Here is an 18,367-nt window from a genome sequence, read left to right on the forward strand (position 1 = left end):
AAGGATGACACGACAAGCAAAATCAGCAAGTTGACCAGCGGAAAACAGATTCATGGTAAGTCGAGGAACATGAGCAACATCAGGAACGGAATAAGGAGTGGTAAGAGTGCCTCTACTAATGATAGGAAGGGGAGTACCATCAGCAGTGAGGACATGAACAGGAGAATCAAGCGAGCGAAGAGAGGACGGAGTGGAAGAATTAGAAGTCATATGAAAGGAAGCTCCAGAGTTCAGAACCCATGGGGATGTACCTGACTGTGTAGAAGGTGGTTGCTCAGTGCGAGAAGCCTCAGTCACAGAACCAGCAGTACCCGTCGAGGAAGAACCTGAAGCAGCGAGCAGATGCTTAAGTCTCAGAATATCCTGCTCAGTCAAAGCGATGGCTGAAGCTGTCGAGGTAGATGACGAAGTCTCTGTAGATGATGATCGCGCCTTGCGCAAGTGTTTCTTCTTCGTGTAGAAGTGGGACTCAATATGACCATCATTGTTGCAGTAGCCACAATGTGGACGGGGGCGACCTGAGCCTCCAGAAGGAGTGGGCAAGAGCGGCGGAGCACTCGAGCGAGAAGGTGTCGGTGCAGCAGGTGGCGTAGAAGGAGACCGAGCAACAAGCACCGAGGGAACCTCCAGCAAACCAGCACCACATAAGCGAGTCTCCTCAGCACGAATCTCAGAAAGCGCCTCCATGAGAGAAATACGGCCACGAGCAAACAACTGAGCACGTCGGGGCTCAAACTCCTTACGAAGCCGAGAGAGGAACTCGTAGACGCGATGAAACTTCAAGTTGGCCTGGACAGCCTGGCAACAGGGGCAAGTACGACAACCAGCAGTGCGGAGAGAATCGAGCTGGCGCCAGATAGCAAAACTCTGTGCATAGAAGTCATCAACAGTAGAGTCACCCTGCTGAAGAGCATGCTCCTGACGAATCACAGAGAGGTATAAGGCATCACCAAAGGGCTGATAGCGCTACGAAGACGGGTCCACATCTCAGATACAGTAGGAAGGCCCAAAAACTCAGAGGCAAACTGAGGCAGAACACTAGCAGTGAGAACAGCTGCAGCACGGGCATCATCATCAAGCCACTGGGTGTAAACTATCAGAGCACCACGATACACCTGAAGAGCCTCCTCATAAGCCAAGACCTTCGCATCATAAGCACTCACAGCGGCCTCATCAGCAAGCTTAGCCGCATCCTTTGCGGTCTGAGAAGCATCCGCAGGAAGAGCCGGTGGGGTCAGCGGAGTGGGAGCCACGGGAGGAACCGGACATGGCGGACAGCAGACCTCACCAGAAAGAACACCCCATAGACGGATGCCACGCATGTGAATGCGCATGAAGCCAATGAACTCGGTGTAGTTAGTGCCATCAAAGATCACTGGACAACGAGGAACAGCAACGTAGCCGGATGCAACAGACATTATTTTTTTATCACGTCGAGACAGAAGAATCCGGCAAAATCCGACAAAGGCAGCAGCCGGGGGGCGATGAGATCGGGAGTTGGTGGCCACGGGAGCTACTAGGCAGTAGTTTTATAGAATCGGTGGAGACCCACGTGTTGTGAGCCGAGTCGGATGAGCTGCTGGTTTGACTCCAGATCGGGATGTTATCCAGCAGCGCAAGAGCCGGCTGGTTTGTCTCCAGATCGGGACAAAATCCAACAGCGGTGACCGAGTAAGCGATGGGTACGGGAACCACCAGGAAGCCTCGATCAGGAGCAATGCGGCCAGGAGCGTCTTCGGCCAGGAGCGGGTCGATCTGGAGCAACGCGGCCAGGAGCGTCGGTAGCGGGATCCAGGCAGCCAGGAGCAACGCGGCCGGGAGCGCGGCGTTGACGCGAGCGGCAGCCTCAGACGCCAGATGCGGACGAGACGGATGGCGACTGCGGGGGAGACGAGATTGGATCAGAGCACGAGTTGCGCGTGCGAGAAAAAACCCTAAGGCTCTAATACCATGTTAGGAATAAACAACTTGTATTCCCATGAGGCCATAGGCCGGTATATATATATATATATGTAAACGTGATGGACTATATGCAGGAAACCCCTTATATATTGGGATTAATACAAAAGGGTACATGACTTATATTATAACTCTAACAAAGGTCGGTCATATCATTGAGAAAAAGAAACATACAATACTAGATACCAAACTTAAAAGGAAAATCAAGATATTTTGAAGAACCACAGAAGTTGCCAAGAAAAAATTATGTTATGATGAATTATTATCACATTAAAGAATGTGTTCAAACTTTAAATAGTACCCACACATGTGCACACCCACCCAAATGTGCAGACAAGGTCCACACAACACAAAGATCTGTTCTTATTACCCAATTCGACCAGACCCCTGTGAGCCACTGAAGTACTCCCGCACCCATAATATAAGATGTTATTAAAACCGATATACTCACATATTGGTTGTAATAACATCTTATATTATGGGACAGGGAGAGTATTTAGCAAACCAGAAGATAACCATGTGTTTGAGCTTGAGAAAATGGGAAAATAAATAAATTTAATAGTGTTATATGGCAATCACCAACTGCAACAACTGAACAGGAAGAATACCACAAGTACTGGTTACCCTCAAGGCAAAGCAATAAACCTGCTTCAACTATCGCACAAAGAGATGGGAGTTTGATAATTGGCTTATAGTGATAGATTGCAACTAAATGATTATAGAATATAAATTAAAGTATGAGATCGATTAAAAAGTACTCCCTCCGTCCCTAATTAAGTGTCGCAGATTTAGTACTAAATTAGTACAAATTTGATACTAGATCAACGACACTTATTTTGGGACAGAGGGAGTACAATTTATAGGACAATAGAATACAGCTCCAGAATAAGCACCCCAAGGCCTGACCTCATCACATAAATTTTCTTTCACCAATGTTTCATAGCCTTTTTCCTTACTCCGTTGTACGTCAATGACACCAACCACCTATCAATAATAGAAAGAGGTCACCAATTTATGAAATGTGAAACAGAAACAGCATGCCTCAACAGTCCCCCAGAAAAAACAAATATGTATTCAGTCGATAAGATACTAACATATTATTTGGATAAAATTGCAACGCAACCACTCATTCACTGCACAGAGCCACAGATTCCGCAGAAATGTGAATAACTTCACAGGCAGAAAAAATAATGTTAAGCAATGATTATACATTTGTTTGTCCAAGGCTAACATGTTTGCACAGGTCTGAAGCAACAAATTTTACAAATAACTTTCCATACAAGAGTATCCGTAAATCATTTCATGCAAATTTATGCTACATGATGTTAGAAGCCCGAGTGCTGACCACACCAATTCATATAATTCACAATATCCATTGCCTAGTTAGAGATACCAGTAGGCAGACTTGTACAAAGCTATACGGTATAGCATAACTCATACTATTTCAAAATTTTGAGATGGTCATATTGTTGTACGTAATGATCTAAAACATCACTGCATATCAATGTAAGTCAAAGAAAAGGGTAAAACGCATGCACAAACTTTTTTCTGCATTTAAAGTGAGGGACAATGGTATGGGTACTAACCAGATTAGATACATAATCCAGCTCTGCTGTAATTGAAGAATTTGCCTGAAAACATAGCATTCAAGAATAAAGAAAATTCTTATTGCAATATCATGAAACTAGTTCAAACTTCCATTAGTTAGTTGTGGAAGTGACAGCACCGGCTTGGAGACTAGTACCTTTTCAAGCAAGTCAATGCTCATATGTTGCAACTTATTTGCCAGATGCTCTGATATTCCCACCTCGAAAATCTTGTTTATATGAAGCAAAGAGCAAATGCACTGAAACAAGAGAAGCGGGCAAAGAAAATTACCAAGAGAAACAAAAGGAGATAAATAACCTACACATCACGTTTGTGCACCATTTATGATCAGTAACCTTCAGTGTCCAATACTGGATATCAGATTCATTACAGAACGGTACAAAGCATTAATCAAAACATGCACGGTGATAATTATTCAGTTATTTCCTGCCCAAAATCTTAAGTGGCCGACTGATTTGAGCATTTACTTAGTTCAATTAGGAAACAACAGAGGCATGTTCCAAATTTGAGTCCTCCACAAGTACTGTACTAGACATACTTATTAATTCCATTCCGGCGAGCCTCCGAGTTTGGTGTTTGGAATGGAACGTTATGGTACCAGAGAGTTCCGGTGTTTCGTTCTGTGCTTTCATATAAAATGGATACATATGCATAAGACACACACCATAGAAAAGATAAAAGGGGAAAAGGGGGGTAGATGTTGCTTGTAGGCTGGCATAGACATGCTCACGTCCATCTAGACCTGTCTGATACCAGTGCTTGGTAACAGCATGCAGGCCCATCGCAGAAGAGTCTGCCCTGTATCTCGCTTGTCCAGCTGAATATCCCAGACAACAATACCGCATCGGCAAGGAGCAAGATGTGATGGGAAGCTAACTTTATAAGAGAGTAGGAGTGATCTTTGTGTGTCGAGGAAAGCATGCCACAGCATGAGCACAAAGAGTCCTTTACTTGAAAGCAGTGCAAAATAACTTCTGTCAGCCGGCAACAGCGTGACCTGATCAGAAGTTTGTTCCAGAATTTTTTTTGGTCGGGATGGATAAGATTTTTCCCTGTACGCAATGACACTTTCCATTTACCGTTTTGCTACTTAGAAAGGGAAGCTCCATCCGTTGAGGATGGAATGGAATATATGATAATAGCATGAAAGGTATAAATGAACTAATTGACCAGAATGGCAAACGTGAAATATACTGTTCCACGATAACATGTATTTGAACTTGGAAATGAAGCTTTTTGAGTACCTTCAGAAATGTGTGCCAATCATTGCTTGTACAGCTGGAACTTGGAGAGTTGAATTTCTTCAGAAAAAAGGAAAATGTTAGTTCGGCATATCTGAAAACTCTGAAGCTGAATACAGCATGCTCGAAAAACTAGGAATAACCATGATATTCTTAATCAGCATATGGCTATGGATTCAACTGTTTTACCCTACTTTTGAATTTCCTTTTGCCTTCAGGCCAAAGTAGAACGTCCCAAGCTCTCAATTTCATTCATTAAGAGTTACAATAAATAACTATTGATCGGATGTATACAAAGATAGCATATAAACTATGTTTTAATGAATTCACACTGTGTGTAGCAAGATGGACGGGGCGGGCAAACAATACCCATGATCCAAAAGAACTATAGAGAGTTATTACATGAAGGTTAAAACATCACGTAACCCAATTAACTGGCACTTCCGGCAAGTCTAACCTCCATCTTTCCACCCAGAGAACATTATCAAAGAGGTATCATCTTTTTTTTCACTTCAGTTTAGACACACCCGTCATGTCATGAAAAAGTAAAGGGTACAAATAAAATACCTTAAAATGTACATGAACAGAGTAAACTAAATAGAACCTTGAGCATGTGAGGAACATCTCTCACAGACTTCAAAGTCTCACGCAGTGCAGACATTACTTCTTCACAGCAAAGGAAGAACGATATCTAGAATTGCTAGGAAACACAGGCCACAAACTAATGGTATTTTGTCATCAAAAGTCAGAGGGGATGAAAGATTTGTACTGTTCAAAATAAGGATACTGTGTTCAGGCGATTATTTATGACCTCGATGTCAATTATGGGACGCAAGAACCATGCTCTAAAATGAAGCATATAAATAGTTAATACTTCAGAGAATGTTATTTATTCTTATTTCAATGATACTAACTAGCAGAGATAGAAAACTAACCTCAAGAGACGTCTTCCCATAGGTGTCACACACTACAATTGGGACAAACTGTGAACTTACTAGAAAATAAACAAAGGAAAGCAAAAGGCTTTTTACCTTATTGAGGATACCAAAGACTGAAAACCTGCGGTTTAATATTACTATTACAAACTGGAACCTGCAGAGTAAGAGTACAAGACATAGATCCAAGAAGATTCTTAGTCCTTACCCTTCTTTAGCTCTTCCTATTCCCATGTAACTGGGGTGCTTATCTACTTGAAAAATCTGTAGTGCCTCATGAGCAGCTGCATCAAGTTTCAAAAATCTGTCTCTGTGATGCATGTCAAGGCATACAGTGCTTAACTAACCATAACGAATTGCTAATATATACTCCCTCCCATCCCAAAATAAGTGTCTTTGATTTAGTACAACTTTAGTGGAGCTGCAGTGCAGCTACATAAATTGTTAAGTTGCTTCCAATGTGGCAGTGGAGCTACATAAATTTCTTGAGTTGGTTCCAAAGTATGAACGAAAGATATGTTGCATCTCAAATAAAGTATCCTGGTGGAAGATGTAATTTAAAGTTGACCACATTAGCATGTTGTGTTAATCTAATACAATCATAGACCAAAGGATAAAATGAGATCTGTGCCACAGAATCAATCGCAATGGATGCTCCTCCTTCCATTTGCTCAAGGGTATCAAGAAGCCTCTCGTTATCTAATATAGCAAGAAGACCTCCAGCAGCACGAACTTGAACATCACTTCCAAGATCCATCATGGAATTAAGCTGCAAGTACACACAAGATGATTTCACTGTGTAAGGACAGAATGGTTAACAAGATTTGAGAAACTAGATGAATGGTCAAACGTCAACTAGCAAGAGTTTATCAGCAATTCATGTGAGGCAAATATAGGATATATCCTAGCACCGAGGATATATTGAAAGGAATCACTTTTAAAGGGGATAAGTACCCTGATCATAGTTTTAATTATATATTACAGGTTTAGTGAGGAAATGAACATTTCCTGATTGCAAGTTCCATATAATGACTAGAAATAGCAATACTTTTCCACCAAGAAATGCAATGCAAGAGCTTGATAAAAAAATGTTACACTATACTTTTTGTAGAAACGGGAGGGAGAGAGGAGTACAGGAGGAGAGAGGAGTAACTCCAGCTCGTGTGTGGCGGCTCTGTCTGGGAACGGAGATGGCTGGGAGCCTCCTTTTAGGTCAGTCCCACTACATGGGCCTAGGCCCTAAGAGATAACTAGATGGGCTGGGCCATACCGGTTCAACACTCCCCCTCAAGATGGGTGGTAGATATCTATCATTCCCATCTTGTCACATGCCAAGTTACAATCCTTTGTTCCCAGACCCTTTGTCAAACAATCTGCAAACTGCTGCCCAGAACTGACATGAGGATGACATCAAGCTTCTCCTTAATGAAGAACCGATCAATTTCGACATGCTTTGTCCTATCATGTTGAACTGGGTTATTAGCGATGGCTATAGCTGACTGATTGTCACACCACACCTTCAAGGGCCCCTTCCTCGGAAGTTTCAACTCGCTCAGTAGGTACTTCACCCAGAGCATCTCACACAACCCTTGAGATAATGCTCTATACTCAGCTTCTGCTGTTGATCTAGACACAACCGGCTGTTTCTTGCTTCTCCATGATACCAAATTTCCTCCCACAAACACGCAGTAACCAGAAGTTGATCTTCTATCATCTTGACAACTGGCCCAGTCAGAGTCACTATAGCCATCCACCTCAAGATGTCCACTCTTCCCAAACCACAACCCTTTACCCGGAGTCCCCTTCAAGTATCTCAGGATTTTGTGCACAATATCAAGATGCCCACTCCTTGGTTCATGCATGTATCTGCTCACCACCCCCGTAGCATACGTAATGTCAGGCCTGGTATGACACAAGTACAACAACCTTCCAACCAATTTCTGATACTCTTCCTTATTCACTAGCTCTCCTGATTGTGCTGTCACTTGGTGATTTTGTTCAATCGGAGTAGGGGCAGTACGACATCCCATCATGCCCACGTCACTCAAGAGATCCAAGGTGTATTTTCGTTGGCACAAAGAGATTCCCTTCTCTGTCCGAGCCACTTCAATGCCAAGAAAGTATTTTAGGTTACCCAAATCCTTTACCTCAAACTCATTGCTCAAACAACCCTTCAATCTCTCTATTTCCTCCTCATCATCTCCAGTGATGATAATGTCATCCACATAAACAGCAAGAATGGTGATCTTCCGATCAGAGTGCTTGTAGAACATCGTGTGGTCACCGTTACACTGACCATACCCCATACCACGGACAGCACGTCTGAACCTATCAAACCAGGCCCTTGGTGATTGCTTCAGTCCATACAAGGATTTCTTCAGCCTGCATACCTTCCCCGTAGTCTCTGAAGTACCAAAACCTGGTGGTATTTCCATGTACACTTCTTCTTGCAACTCACCATGCAAGAAGGCATTCTTGACATCTAATTGATGCAACTTCCACCCAAAGTTTGCAGCACAGGAGACCAATATCCTTACTGTGTTCATCTTTGCCACGGGAGCAAACGTCTCATCATAGTCAATTCCATAAGTTTGACTATATCCTCTGGCGACCAATCTGGCCTTATACCGTTCCACCTTCCCTTCAGGATTCTGCTTCACTGTATAGACCCACTTACAACTCACTGCTTTCTTTTCTGCCGGCAATGTGGTTAGCACCCATGTCTTGTTTTTCCTTAGTGCTTCCAACTCTTCTATCATCGCTTCACGCCACCTCGGATCTTGCTTTGCAGCCTTCCAATCCTTTGGAATTGACACAGTTTGAAGGGAGGCAACAAACGCCTTATATGTGGGTGACAAAGCTTTATAAGGCACAAAATTGCCAATATCAAGATAATCACAAGCATCATCCTTCGGTAGAGCCTTCCTTGCTACTTCACCCTTTCTTGCCGCTTCACGTGTAGCCTTTCGCAATGCAATGGGCAGCTCCACTGTGTCAGATGAGCTCGTCTCACTATCTTGCTGCTCCCCCTGCACTCTTGCCTCATTGCCTTGCTGCTCCCCTTGCACTCTTGCCTCATTGCCTTGTTGCTCCCCCTACGCCTGGTGCCAGTCCCAACCGTCTGGCTCGTCTGTCGCTCCTGAATCAAGCAACCGAACTTGTCAAGGATCACACGACAGTCTATTTGATCAATGAGAGCACTAAAAGAGACCAAATTGACAGGAAAAGCTGGCACATGCAAAACTGACGATAAGGAGATGGCTGAAGTGCATTTGACTGTGCCAACCCCTACGATAGGCTGATTGGTACCATCGGCAGTTTGTATAGTGCCCTTGTGAGTAGGAGCATGCTTAGAGCATCTCCAACAGCCGCGCTATACAAGCGCCGCGCCGTAGAAAAGGCTGTATTTAGCGCGCGCGCGACGCGGCGGCAGCTCCAGCGGGCGCGCAAAAACGGCGCGCGCGCCATTTCCAATTGAGCGCGCTGGCCGAAACGCAATCCCGCGCCCATTATTTGTTGTGCCGGCTCCCGCGCGCGCGACTCTCCCGCGCTCGCTCCTTCTTTCTTCTGCGCTCTCTCCTGCTCTCTCCTGCGCTGGCTGTGCACTCTCTGCGCTCGCTCTGCACTCTCGCGACCGCCCCCATCCGACCGCGCCGCCGCCCCCATCCGACCGCGCCGCCGCCGCCGCTCGCGCCACCGTTCGGCGCTGCCCCGACCTATCCCCGAGCCGCCGTCGCTGCCCGCGCCCGCCGGCGCTTCCCCGGCCTGTCTCCGCTACGGCCGCCGACCGCCCCCCCCCCCCCGTTCAGGCGCTTCCCCGGCCTCCCCGCGCCGCCGCGCTTCCGCCCCACCCCTCCTAGTCCAGCCGGCCCTCGCGCGCCTCCGACGTCCGAGGAACAGTGCCCCACCGCTCGTTGTCGCGCCGCGCCCGCAAGGTGTTCGACAAAACGCCTACAAGGTATGTATTGCTTCAAATTTATGAATTTGGTCCATGTTTTGAATTGTAGTTTTTTATAGTATAGTATTGAACATTGTAGATGAGTTCGTCGTATGATTCTTCCGAAGAAGAATTTGATATGGAAGAGGAGGAGGATCTTGCAATGATCATAGCTATGCATATCAATAAAAAACCGAAGCACGGTGGTTCGGTTATGGGTCGGGAAAAAATTTGGAGAGATAGGATTGATGCCCATAACAGATTGATGAATAACTATTTCGTGGAGAATCCCACATACCCGGAGTCGTATTTTCGTCGCCGGTTTAGGATGAGCACAGACTTGTTCAAGCGCATTGCAGAGAAACTTGCGAGCCATGACCGGAGTCGTATCTCCCACTGCTGAAGACGCCGCAAGGCTATTGGCGATGAACAAATCTCGCGGCTTTCCTGGCATGCTTGGCTCAATAGATTGGTTGTGTTTATTGCATTATTTGTTGTACTGAACGAAAAACTATTTGTTTGAGTTGTAATAACTATTTATTGTTGATTTATTTTGTTTGTTTGATCGTTTTTCTCACTATTTTTTGAAATGTATATGTGGTTTGTGCCTGCTGCGCGCGCTGCATTTTTGGGCACTGCTGGAGCGCGGCGCGCGCGCTGCATTATAGCGCGGCTATTGGAGCCAGCGCCTATCCCTGCGCTAAACCAGCCGGCGCGCGCGCTGTAAAACCATTTTTTGGGCGCGGCGCGAAGCGCGGCTGTTGGAGATGCTCTTATGGTAAGACTCAAACACACAGGAATTACCCGCAACATGCTTAGATGCTCCAGAGTCTAAGACCCACTCTGAAGCACTCTCATTAGGAGGAAGAAATGCCTTCATCGAATTACCTTCATCAGTGGAGGCCCAGTGAGCAAAGTCTCCATAGGCAGCCTCATCAACTCCCTTGCCCTGTGACGTCCCAATGTCCTCTTCAACTACCATATGCGCCATGCCCCCTGAGTTTCCTGAGTAGCCACCTCTGCCCCTAGAAAGTTGACCCCCTGAGTTCCATGGGTATCCACCTCTGCCTCGAGCATACCTGCCTCTGCCAGTGCCCCCTCTGTTGTATCCCCTGCCTCTACCACGAGTTGGACATTCCCTCTTCCAATGACCTACCTCCCCACAAATATGACATTTGTTGGGATCTCCCCACTCCATGCGCTCAGTGACTGCAAATGTCGAAGCCGGCACAAACTTCACGTTTGCATGCTCAAGAGATAGCCTCACCTCCTCTTGAGACATTGCTGCAATAGTCTCCTCAATAGTTGGCAGGAGAGGTTGGTGCAACAGGGAAGCCCCCCTGCCATGAAAGCAACCTCTGAGGCCTTCCAACAGTTTCAGCACACGCCTGCGTGCAATCCACTTGCGCCCTGACTCGATGCACGCCGCATCATAGAGTTCCAGAGGATCACAGTTATCCTGCTCTGCCCACAAAGCCTGCAGCTCTGCTACATATGCCATCACTGACATGTCATCGCCTTGGCGCAGTCGACTGATCTTCCCCTCAATCTGAGCAATTAGTATGAAATTACCCTTGCCTGAGTATTGGGTGGATAGAGTCTTCCATATCTCGGCGGACGTGGATAGTCCCTCCACAGAGCGACCAATGGAGGGCACCACTGAGTTCAACAACCAGCCAACAAGCACAGAGTTTATGACCTTCCACCGCTTTCCCTCCGCGGTGGTCTTGTCTCCGGGTTCATCAACCGCACCCAATAAGTGCCCATCAAGTTCCTTCTGTTCCACAGCCAACAATGCCCTTCTGGACCAGCTCAAATAATTTGTGGCCCCCTCTAGCTTCATGTCCACGGGTGACATTTCGAGCTTCTGAGCCACTTCCTGTCGAGGAACGATGGCCCCAGAGTTGGAGTTGGACTCCGTGAGGATCTTAGCGAGCTTCTCAAAAGCCTCAGCAAGCGCATTTGGTTCAGCCATCTCCGATCCAGTAATCAGCAACAGCAGCCCTCAGCAGCACAGCCCTACAGCTGCACGGTTGGTTCCTTTACGCCCCCTGGCTAGCAGCAGCACCCAGCAACTCAGCAGCTCCAAGTGCAAGCAGCAACCACAGCCTCTTCCTCCAGCAGCAGTTCTCTTCCTTCTTCCTCTGCAAACAGCAGCAGTTCTCTTCCTCCTTCCTCTGCAAACAGCAGCAGTTCCAGAGGATCTTGGCCTCCAACAGCAGCCAACCCGCACAGCAGTTCTCCAGCTCCCGGTCCCCTGCAGACACACGCACACACAACAGCACAACAAGGAGCTGCCCTTCTCCACTACCCTTCTCCTCTTCTCCTCCCGCAGCACCACAGCGCGCCACGCTGAGGAGCAAGCAGCAGCCACAGCACAACCCACTCTCGGGGAGACCAAGCCGCTCCTCAGCTTCCTCCTCCTGCCGCGCAGCACAGCAGCTCCACCTCTCCTTCCTTTCCAACGAGCCGCACCTTCTGCGCAGCCACGCCGCGCCTCCCAGATCCGCCGCTACCTCGCCGGATGTCGCCGCCGTCTTCTCAGGCCCCGTCGTCGCTGGCCTCTGATACCATGTAGAAACGGGAGGGAGAGAAGAGTACGGGAGGGAGAGAGGAGTACCTCCAGCTCGTGTGTGGCGGCTCTGTCTGGGAACGGAGATGGCTGGGAGACTCCTTTTAGGTCAGTCCCACTACATGGGCATGGGCCCTAAGAGATAACTAGATGGGCTGGGCCATACCGGTTCAACACTTTTTCTAAAGAGTTGTAATAGACATGAGCTTTCAAATACCAAATGTGATAGTATCAACTAATTACGAGAAAACAAAAGTTGATTCTCTCTATATAAATGATCTGCGAGATCCAAAGCACCTGCCTCACTTTGAGGGCACGAAAATGCCACAATGCCCTCAAAAGAAAGAGATACGAGATTTTATTGCACATAGATATAAAAAGGAGCTACACCGCTGTTTTGTTAGATCCAGATTGTAGGATGTAGATTCACATAAAGATAATGAAAATGTAGAACTAAACAACTGCATTTGCAGTTATATGCATAATAAGTTTCATGTGATCTATGATATGAAGTCCCTAAGCAAATGAAGTAAAGTAACTGTTTCGACCAGTTGGCAGAAATGTTCAGTATAGAATATCGGTTCTACAATCGCAAAACAAGATATAAAAATAGAGTGGTTTACTTTTGACAATTCCCACCTTCAGATTCCTAAGCATGTAAATTTCACCAAAATTCTTAAAAGGAATGTAACTGGGCAGGAATACTGCCATTTTACCAAGTAGAAAAACAGAAACAATTGTACATGTAGCCCTGTACATTTGTATTAAATGGACGAGAACAAGAAGAACCCATAAACAAAAGAGGGACTACTCGCTAATCATATGTCCTCAGAGTTCAGATATGTGATTTCTTAGGAGGTCCAGATTTCAATTTTATTGGCTTATTGGCAACTGTAGCAAGTGTGGGGTGGAAGAAATCAAGAAAAGATAATTATAAACCGAACGAAACAATGATAGAATAAATGACTTCAAGGCCATGCTGAATAAGATTTTATCATGGCTGGAGATGGTCTTTTCGGAACCTATGGAGAAGTGAAACATATAGGTAGAAAACGGTAGCATTATGATTCTCATTTAGATCACTTACAAAGCAAATCCTCTCTTTTACACTTAATCCATCATCCATTGCTGCAACTTTCAAGTATATTAATCTGCAATTTGGACAAGCAATACACAGATAATTCATCATCAATTCATCAGGTTGAAGAATTAGGAAATGCAGAAGATGGAGATACAGTAGCCCAATATTATTGATTGCAGTGAACTTTCTAGTTACTGACAACTGTTTTCCTTCCTCACATAGCAGGATCAATACAGATATACAACAAGAATGACATGCATATCATAAGTTATCAAACATCTACATGGATGAGTTTCTCAGCCTTCTCCAAAGTTAAAACCGAAAACATTCAATTGCAGTTGTTAGGCTAATTTGTTTTTCACTGACAAAACAATGATATAGAAAAGCCGCCATCCTCGTATATTATTGCAAAAATCAAGTTCAGACTGACACTTGGTAAATTTAATTGGTTTAACGTACAAAACAGCAACTGAAACAACATATCCAATAATTAAGCAGATTAGTACTACCCAAATCTGATTAATCCTTAATATATTCAGTAAAGCAATAGTAAGGTGCAGAAACCATAGTTCTCAATTCACTCAAGGAAGTGCCTGGTCTAGTGATCAGGTAAAGAGTACACAAAAATTGCTAACCTGTGCCAGGCTTGCTCATAGGTGAATGTTGAGCTTTTCACGAGCTTCACAACAGGGGGGTCATCATTACTATCTGTGTGATTCCATGCAAAACAATCAGAAGAGAACTTAAGATATCAGTTGAAGAACTGGCTGCAGTCCAAACCATTTCTCTGTAAAGCTGATAGAAGTTCCTCTTCCGTCTTTGTACTTGCATATATGGTGCTCGGTTTTGCTTGACATTTCACTGACCAAAATCAAGCAAACACAGAGAGTCAGTAATGCAGTTTTTATTGTTGCAAATGTTGAAAATACTTTCACTGGAAAAATTGCCATAAGTATTTTGCTACCAAAACAATTTTTTTGTTTAAAAAATCCATAGCATACAACTTGAAATTTGGATTTCTGTAGTACCAAGTCAACAACATACCAAGATCAATCAGAGGGAATCCCCCAGCGCTATCTTCCCAGATTTCCAACACAAAAAGCTGGCGCGTATTTGAATCATAGTATGACACTCCAACCCTGATATCACATGAAAGTGGCAGGGATTATAACCAGTTAACTCATACTGTATCTTCCACTGATCCAACAAATACCTTGATGTGCCAGTAATCGACAGAAGAAACTTTTAGCTTTGAAAATTAGTGTAATGGTAGACTAGAACACAAACTATGCTGCAAATCAGCGGGGGACATTGAGATTTACTGAAGACTAGCATTCATGTCCTTCGGAAAGTATATTGTGCGGGATACAAATACAAGTAAAGAAGCTTATCTTGTAAAATAATGGGAAAAAATCTCAATAACTAAATATACATCTAATGTTTACCTACGCCCTTGCATTACACAAGCCATAAGGACCTGCAACACAATCAGATGAAAATCGGTCAGTACATTGCATAGCACAAATGTGTGAATAAGATATTCTGAAGTTGCCAAGTATGACGTGCATATAGAATCATATCTGCAAGATTATTGAGTGTGAAACAGAAACTACATTTCAACCTAAACACGAGGTCATAAAACAGTCTAATAAATGAAGAACGAAGTCACAGAAACTCCATAGTGAGCCATCCAAGGCCTTTCATGCTTTGCAATGCATGAATATCAAAACAAAAGGAAGGCCCCTGACAAGTTTGGAATTGTGCCATTCTCTTCAGAAAAACAGTGTTTCAATATAGCATCATTAACCTTGCGGCTGCAAAGGAAGCTTAAAGAAGGCACTATTAAGAACTTCAGAGGTAGACACACTGCACTCCTCTGAATTGATTTACATTTCAGAAATATGATTCAGCCAGTAGCACTGTCTAACTCTCCAGTAAGCCAAGATACCCATTCAATTATTCATGGCCATTAATAAGCATATAACCTTGCTCGACATTCTGATAAAAAAACGTTTAACCTCGCCTCCATATGCGTACATATAAATGGTATAATGCAGGAATCATTTGTTGTCTTTTTTTTCTCTGTGCTTAGCTTTTTCTTCAGTGATGGGATGTGTAGAAGCACCTCAACATCAAGAAGAAACATTGCCAAATAATACGTAAAATAAGAGATGTTCTGTTACACAAATGCAAAACTCCACCTGTTTGACAGACTGATCCAATCAATTCAGGCACATTAGGAAATTTCTCAAATCAGGCTCAGGTCTGTAGGGGTGTGGTGACTGGTGACAAAAGAAGCAACAACTGACTTTGCAGTTTAAGGTAATACTTGCCAAATCCTAGAGGCACATTTAGTTTTTAGGCAAAAAAAAGTTTATCCGAACTAATACAAACACAGCGTCTAACTCAATGGAATGCAGAACAAGAATTCCCAGCAACGAAGCAGTATAAACACTTCATCCTATCACAAGAAAAATCCCTCAACCTTGCATCAGAATTGCTTTCCTTTTAAGTCCACAATATGCAGACAATTTTAAAACAGTTTTTGAGTCAAAACAGTAGTGCAGCAAACTACATCATGATTCATCCAACAAGGGTTCCATCATTACTTAAGGCCTGTTCGTACCCCCTCCACTCTGCAACTCCGCTCCGGAGCGGAGTGGCATGCAGTTATAATTTGGAGAGCGACTAGAACAGTGCTCCACTCCGTAGTGAAGGGGTGGAGGGTTGCCGGACAGGGTCTTAATCTGCCGTTCTACTGAAAGGCTCATCAAATGTGTAAGGGGCATGCAATACTGAAACAAGCCAAATCTACAAGGCAAGGGAGCGACAACCATCTCAAACATCAATATGCTCCGTACCTCGAGTCCTGGAAACTATTCATAAGCTAAGAGGGATGCCCATTAAAATAACATGAAGAAGTGCGTGACGCTTGGATGATTGGATCCATTGATTCAAGTGGCATCAAGTGCTCTTCTAAATGCATTTTCTATGACCGGTTGCTCAAAGGCTAGAGAGCATGCGAAGCAAAAGCGGCACTAAAATAATCATGGGACCGAATCAGAGCACTGGCATGTGCATCAGATCAAAAGCAGTTATGCGACGCCACAACAAAGCACACGAGCCTGGCAAGTGCAACAATAACTCCAGCTAAATTCCAGATCAGGGACACGGCATTTCGCGCGAAATTGGGGGGTTTCCACTGCCCACAAGGCCACAACACGATTCGAACGGGTGCAGAGATTACTGGGGCGTTTGATCCAGAACGGAATACAGCGTATAATGCGGAGGTCGGGACGAGGAACTAGAATGATCGAGTCGAGTCGATACGCACCTGGGAGTCGATCCCCGTCTCGGCCACATCCTCCTCCTGCTGCTGCTGCTCCTCCTCCTCCTCGTCCATTGACGCTCGCTCGCCTCCCCCGTTCCTCCACACGGCGGCTCCTCCCGCTCGCTTCCCCGCGGGGGCGAGCCGGCGCGCCCTGAACTAATGGCTCGATGCAAGCAACCTCACTCCTCAAACCCAGCGGCCAAAGATGGCGGGCGGGGTGGGGGTAGCGGGGACGCGATGCCGCGGGAGGAACACCGGAACGACGAGGGAGTCGTCTCGCCGGCGACGGGCGGGGAGAGGGCTGCGGCTGCGGCGGCGGCGGCAACGCTGAAAACCCGCTGCGGCTGCGGCTGCGGCTGCTTTGACACCCGACGCCTTGAACCCACAGGCCAGTCACTCGGTCTTTTTTCTTTTCTTTTTGGGCTTGCCCTGTCACTCAAGCAGACCTGACCAAACGGGCCGGCACGGCACGGCCCGACACGGTCCATGGTAATCGGACCTAGCACGGCACAGCCCGTCCAGACACGTTTATTAGTCGGGCTGTGTCGTGCCAACCCGTGGAGTGCGCTTCTAGGCCCAGTCACGGCCCGATTATTAAACGGACCGGCATGTTGGCCTGATTAGCACGCTGGGCCGCATTTTAGCGTCTTATGGGGTTATTTTTAGGTCTATTGGGCCATATTTTTGTATATATATATATTTAAAAAATCTAAAAATATATAAAAAATAAAACGGACCGTACCGTGCCGGCCCGCGTGCCCAGCCTCCAGGCCCAGGCACGGCCCGAGGCGTGCTTCGTGCCGGGCCCGAGCATGATTAGCCCGTGTCGGGCCGGGCCAGTGTCGTGCCAGGCACGCAAGCTGTCGGGCCGGCCCATTTACCGGGCCTGTTTGGCCAGATCTGCACTCAAGCAGCGTCGACCTAAAACATGGGCCTAACCAAGAAGAAAGATGGGCAAGGCCTGATCCTCAAAAAGAAAAGAAAAGATGGGCAAGGCAGGTTTGTCCGGTGCGCAGTTGTATCTCGGTTAGACCCAAAACCTTACACACTTAAATCACCGTGCTCCATATGTGGCAAGCCGCCCAACACCGATCGCGGGCCGACCCTTCGGCGTCTCGGAAGGTGGCTAGATACGCACAAACTCGTCTCGCATTATCTCAAAAAAAAACTTGCCTCGCACGGCGAGCTAGGTCACCGCTCTAGATGTACTAAGTCGCCCAACACCGACCGCGGGCCCACCCTCCGGCTGATGCGGGGGTACCGATGCACACACTCGCCTCACACAACGAGCTAGGTCGCCACTTCACACGTGCCAAGTCGTCCAACTCCCGGACGTGGGCCCTGCCGGACCGGCTCGGGGGTACCGAGGCACAAACTTGCCTCGCACAACGAGCTAGGTCGATGCTCCACATGTGCCAAGTCGCCCAACACCAACCGCGGGCCCGCCCTCTGTCTGACTCGGGGGTACGGATGCACAAACTCGCCTCGCACGGCGAGCTAGCTTGCTACTCCACACGTGTCAAGTCGCCCAACACCCGGACATGGGCTCGCGGCCGAAGGGTGGGCCCGCGGTCGGTGTTGGGCGACTTAGCACGTCTGGAGCGGCGACCTAACTCATTGTGCAAGGCGAGTTTGTGCCTCAGTACCCCCGAACCGGACTGGTGGGGCCCACGTCCGGGTGTTGGGCGACTTGGCACGTGTGG

General features: G+C 46.3%; 2 protein-coding genes across 3 annotated transcripts in view; both read right to left on the reverse strand.

Annotated features, from left to right (window-relative positions):
* The window catches only part of LOC123443600 (DNA mismatch repair protein MSH5), a 35,669-nt gene extending 18,694 nt beyond the window's left edge, over positions 1-16,975 (reverse strand). For both annotated transcript variants that reach the window (XM_045120060.1, XM_045120068.1), the window contains exons 1-16: positions 16,668-16,975; positions 14,779-14,810; positions 14,378-14,472; positions 14,114-14,194; positions 13,969-14,041; positions 13,340-13,403; positions 6,361-6,512; positions 5,952-6,053; positions 5,840-5,867; positions 5,744-5,775; positions 5,596-5,653; positions 5,413-5,499; positions 4,812-4,868; positions 3,704-3,805; positions 3,546-3,590; positions 2,866-2,943 (exon numbers count right to left, since the gene is read on the reverse strand). In XM_045120060.1, coding sequence (XP_044975995.1) covers positions 2,866-2,943; positions 3,546-3,590; positions 3,704-3,805; positions 4,812-4,868; positions 5,413-5,499; positions 5,596-5,653; positions 5,744-5,775; positions 5,840-5,867; positions 5,952-6,053; positions 6,361-6,512; positions 13,340-13,403; positions 13,969-14,041; positions 14,114-14,194; positions 14,378-14,472; positions 14,779-14,810; positions 16,668-16,736 — 1,155 coding nt within the window. In that variant the 5' untranslated portion in view covers positions 16,737-16,975. The remainder of the gene's footprint in view (positions 1-2,865; positions 2,944-3,545; positions 3,591-3,703; positions 3,806-4,811; positions 4,869-5,412; positions 5,500-5,595; positions 5,654-5,743; positions 5,776-5,839; positions 5,868-5,951; positions 6,054-6,360; positions 6,513-13,339; positions 13,404-13,968; positions 14,042-14,113; positions 14,195-14,377; positions 14,473-14,778; positions 14,811-16,667) is intronic.
* LOC123443611 lies at positions 8,644-11,202 on the reverse strand. The gene is made up of 2 exons (XM_045120079.1): positions 10,569-11,202; positions 8,644-8,882 (listed from the first exon to the last, which is right to left on the reverse strand). Exons 1-2 carry the CDS (start codon positions 11,188-11,190, stop codon positions 8,839-8,841), a joined length of 666 nt encoding a protein of 221 aa, XP_044976014.1. The 5' UTR covers positions 11,191-11,202; the 3' UTR covers positions 8,644-8,838.
* Positions 16,976-18,367: the final 1,392 nt, after the last annotated feature.

This window comes from Hordeum vulgare, chromosome 1H (genome assembly GCF_904849725.1).
Source record: "Hordeum vulgare subsp. vulgare chromosome 1H, MorexV3_pseudomolecules_assembly, whole genome shotgun sequence".
NCBI lineage: Eukaryota > Viridiplantae > Streptophyta > Magnoliopsida > Poales > Poaceae > Hordeum > Hordeum vulgare.

Bases quoted from the DNA above. Each gene is read 5' to 3' on its own strand.
- LOC123443611 (XM_045120079.1), bottom strand. From the start codon at position 11,190: ATGTCAGTGATGGCATATGTAGCAGAGCTGCAGGCTTTGTGGGCAGAG. The intron at 8,883-10,568 runs GTAATTCGATGA...TGCTTGATTCAG, and splicing joins CTGGGCCTCCACTGATGAAG to GAGCGACAGACGAGCCAGAC.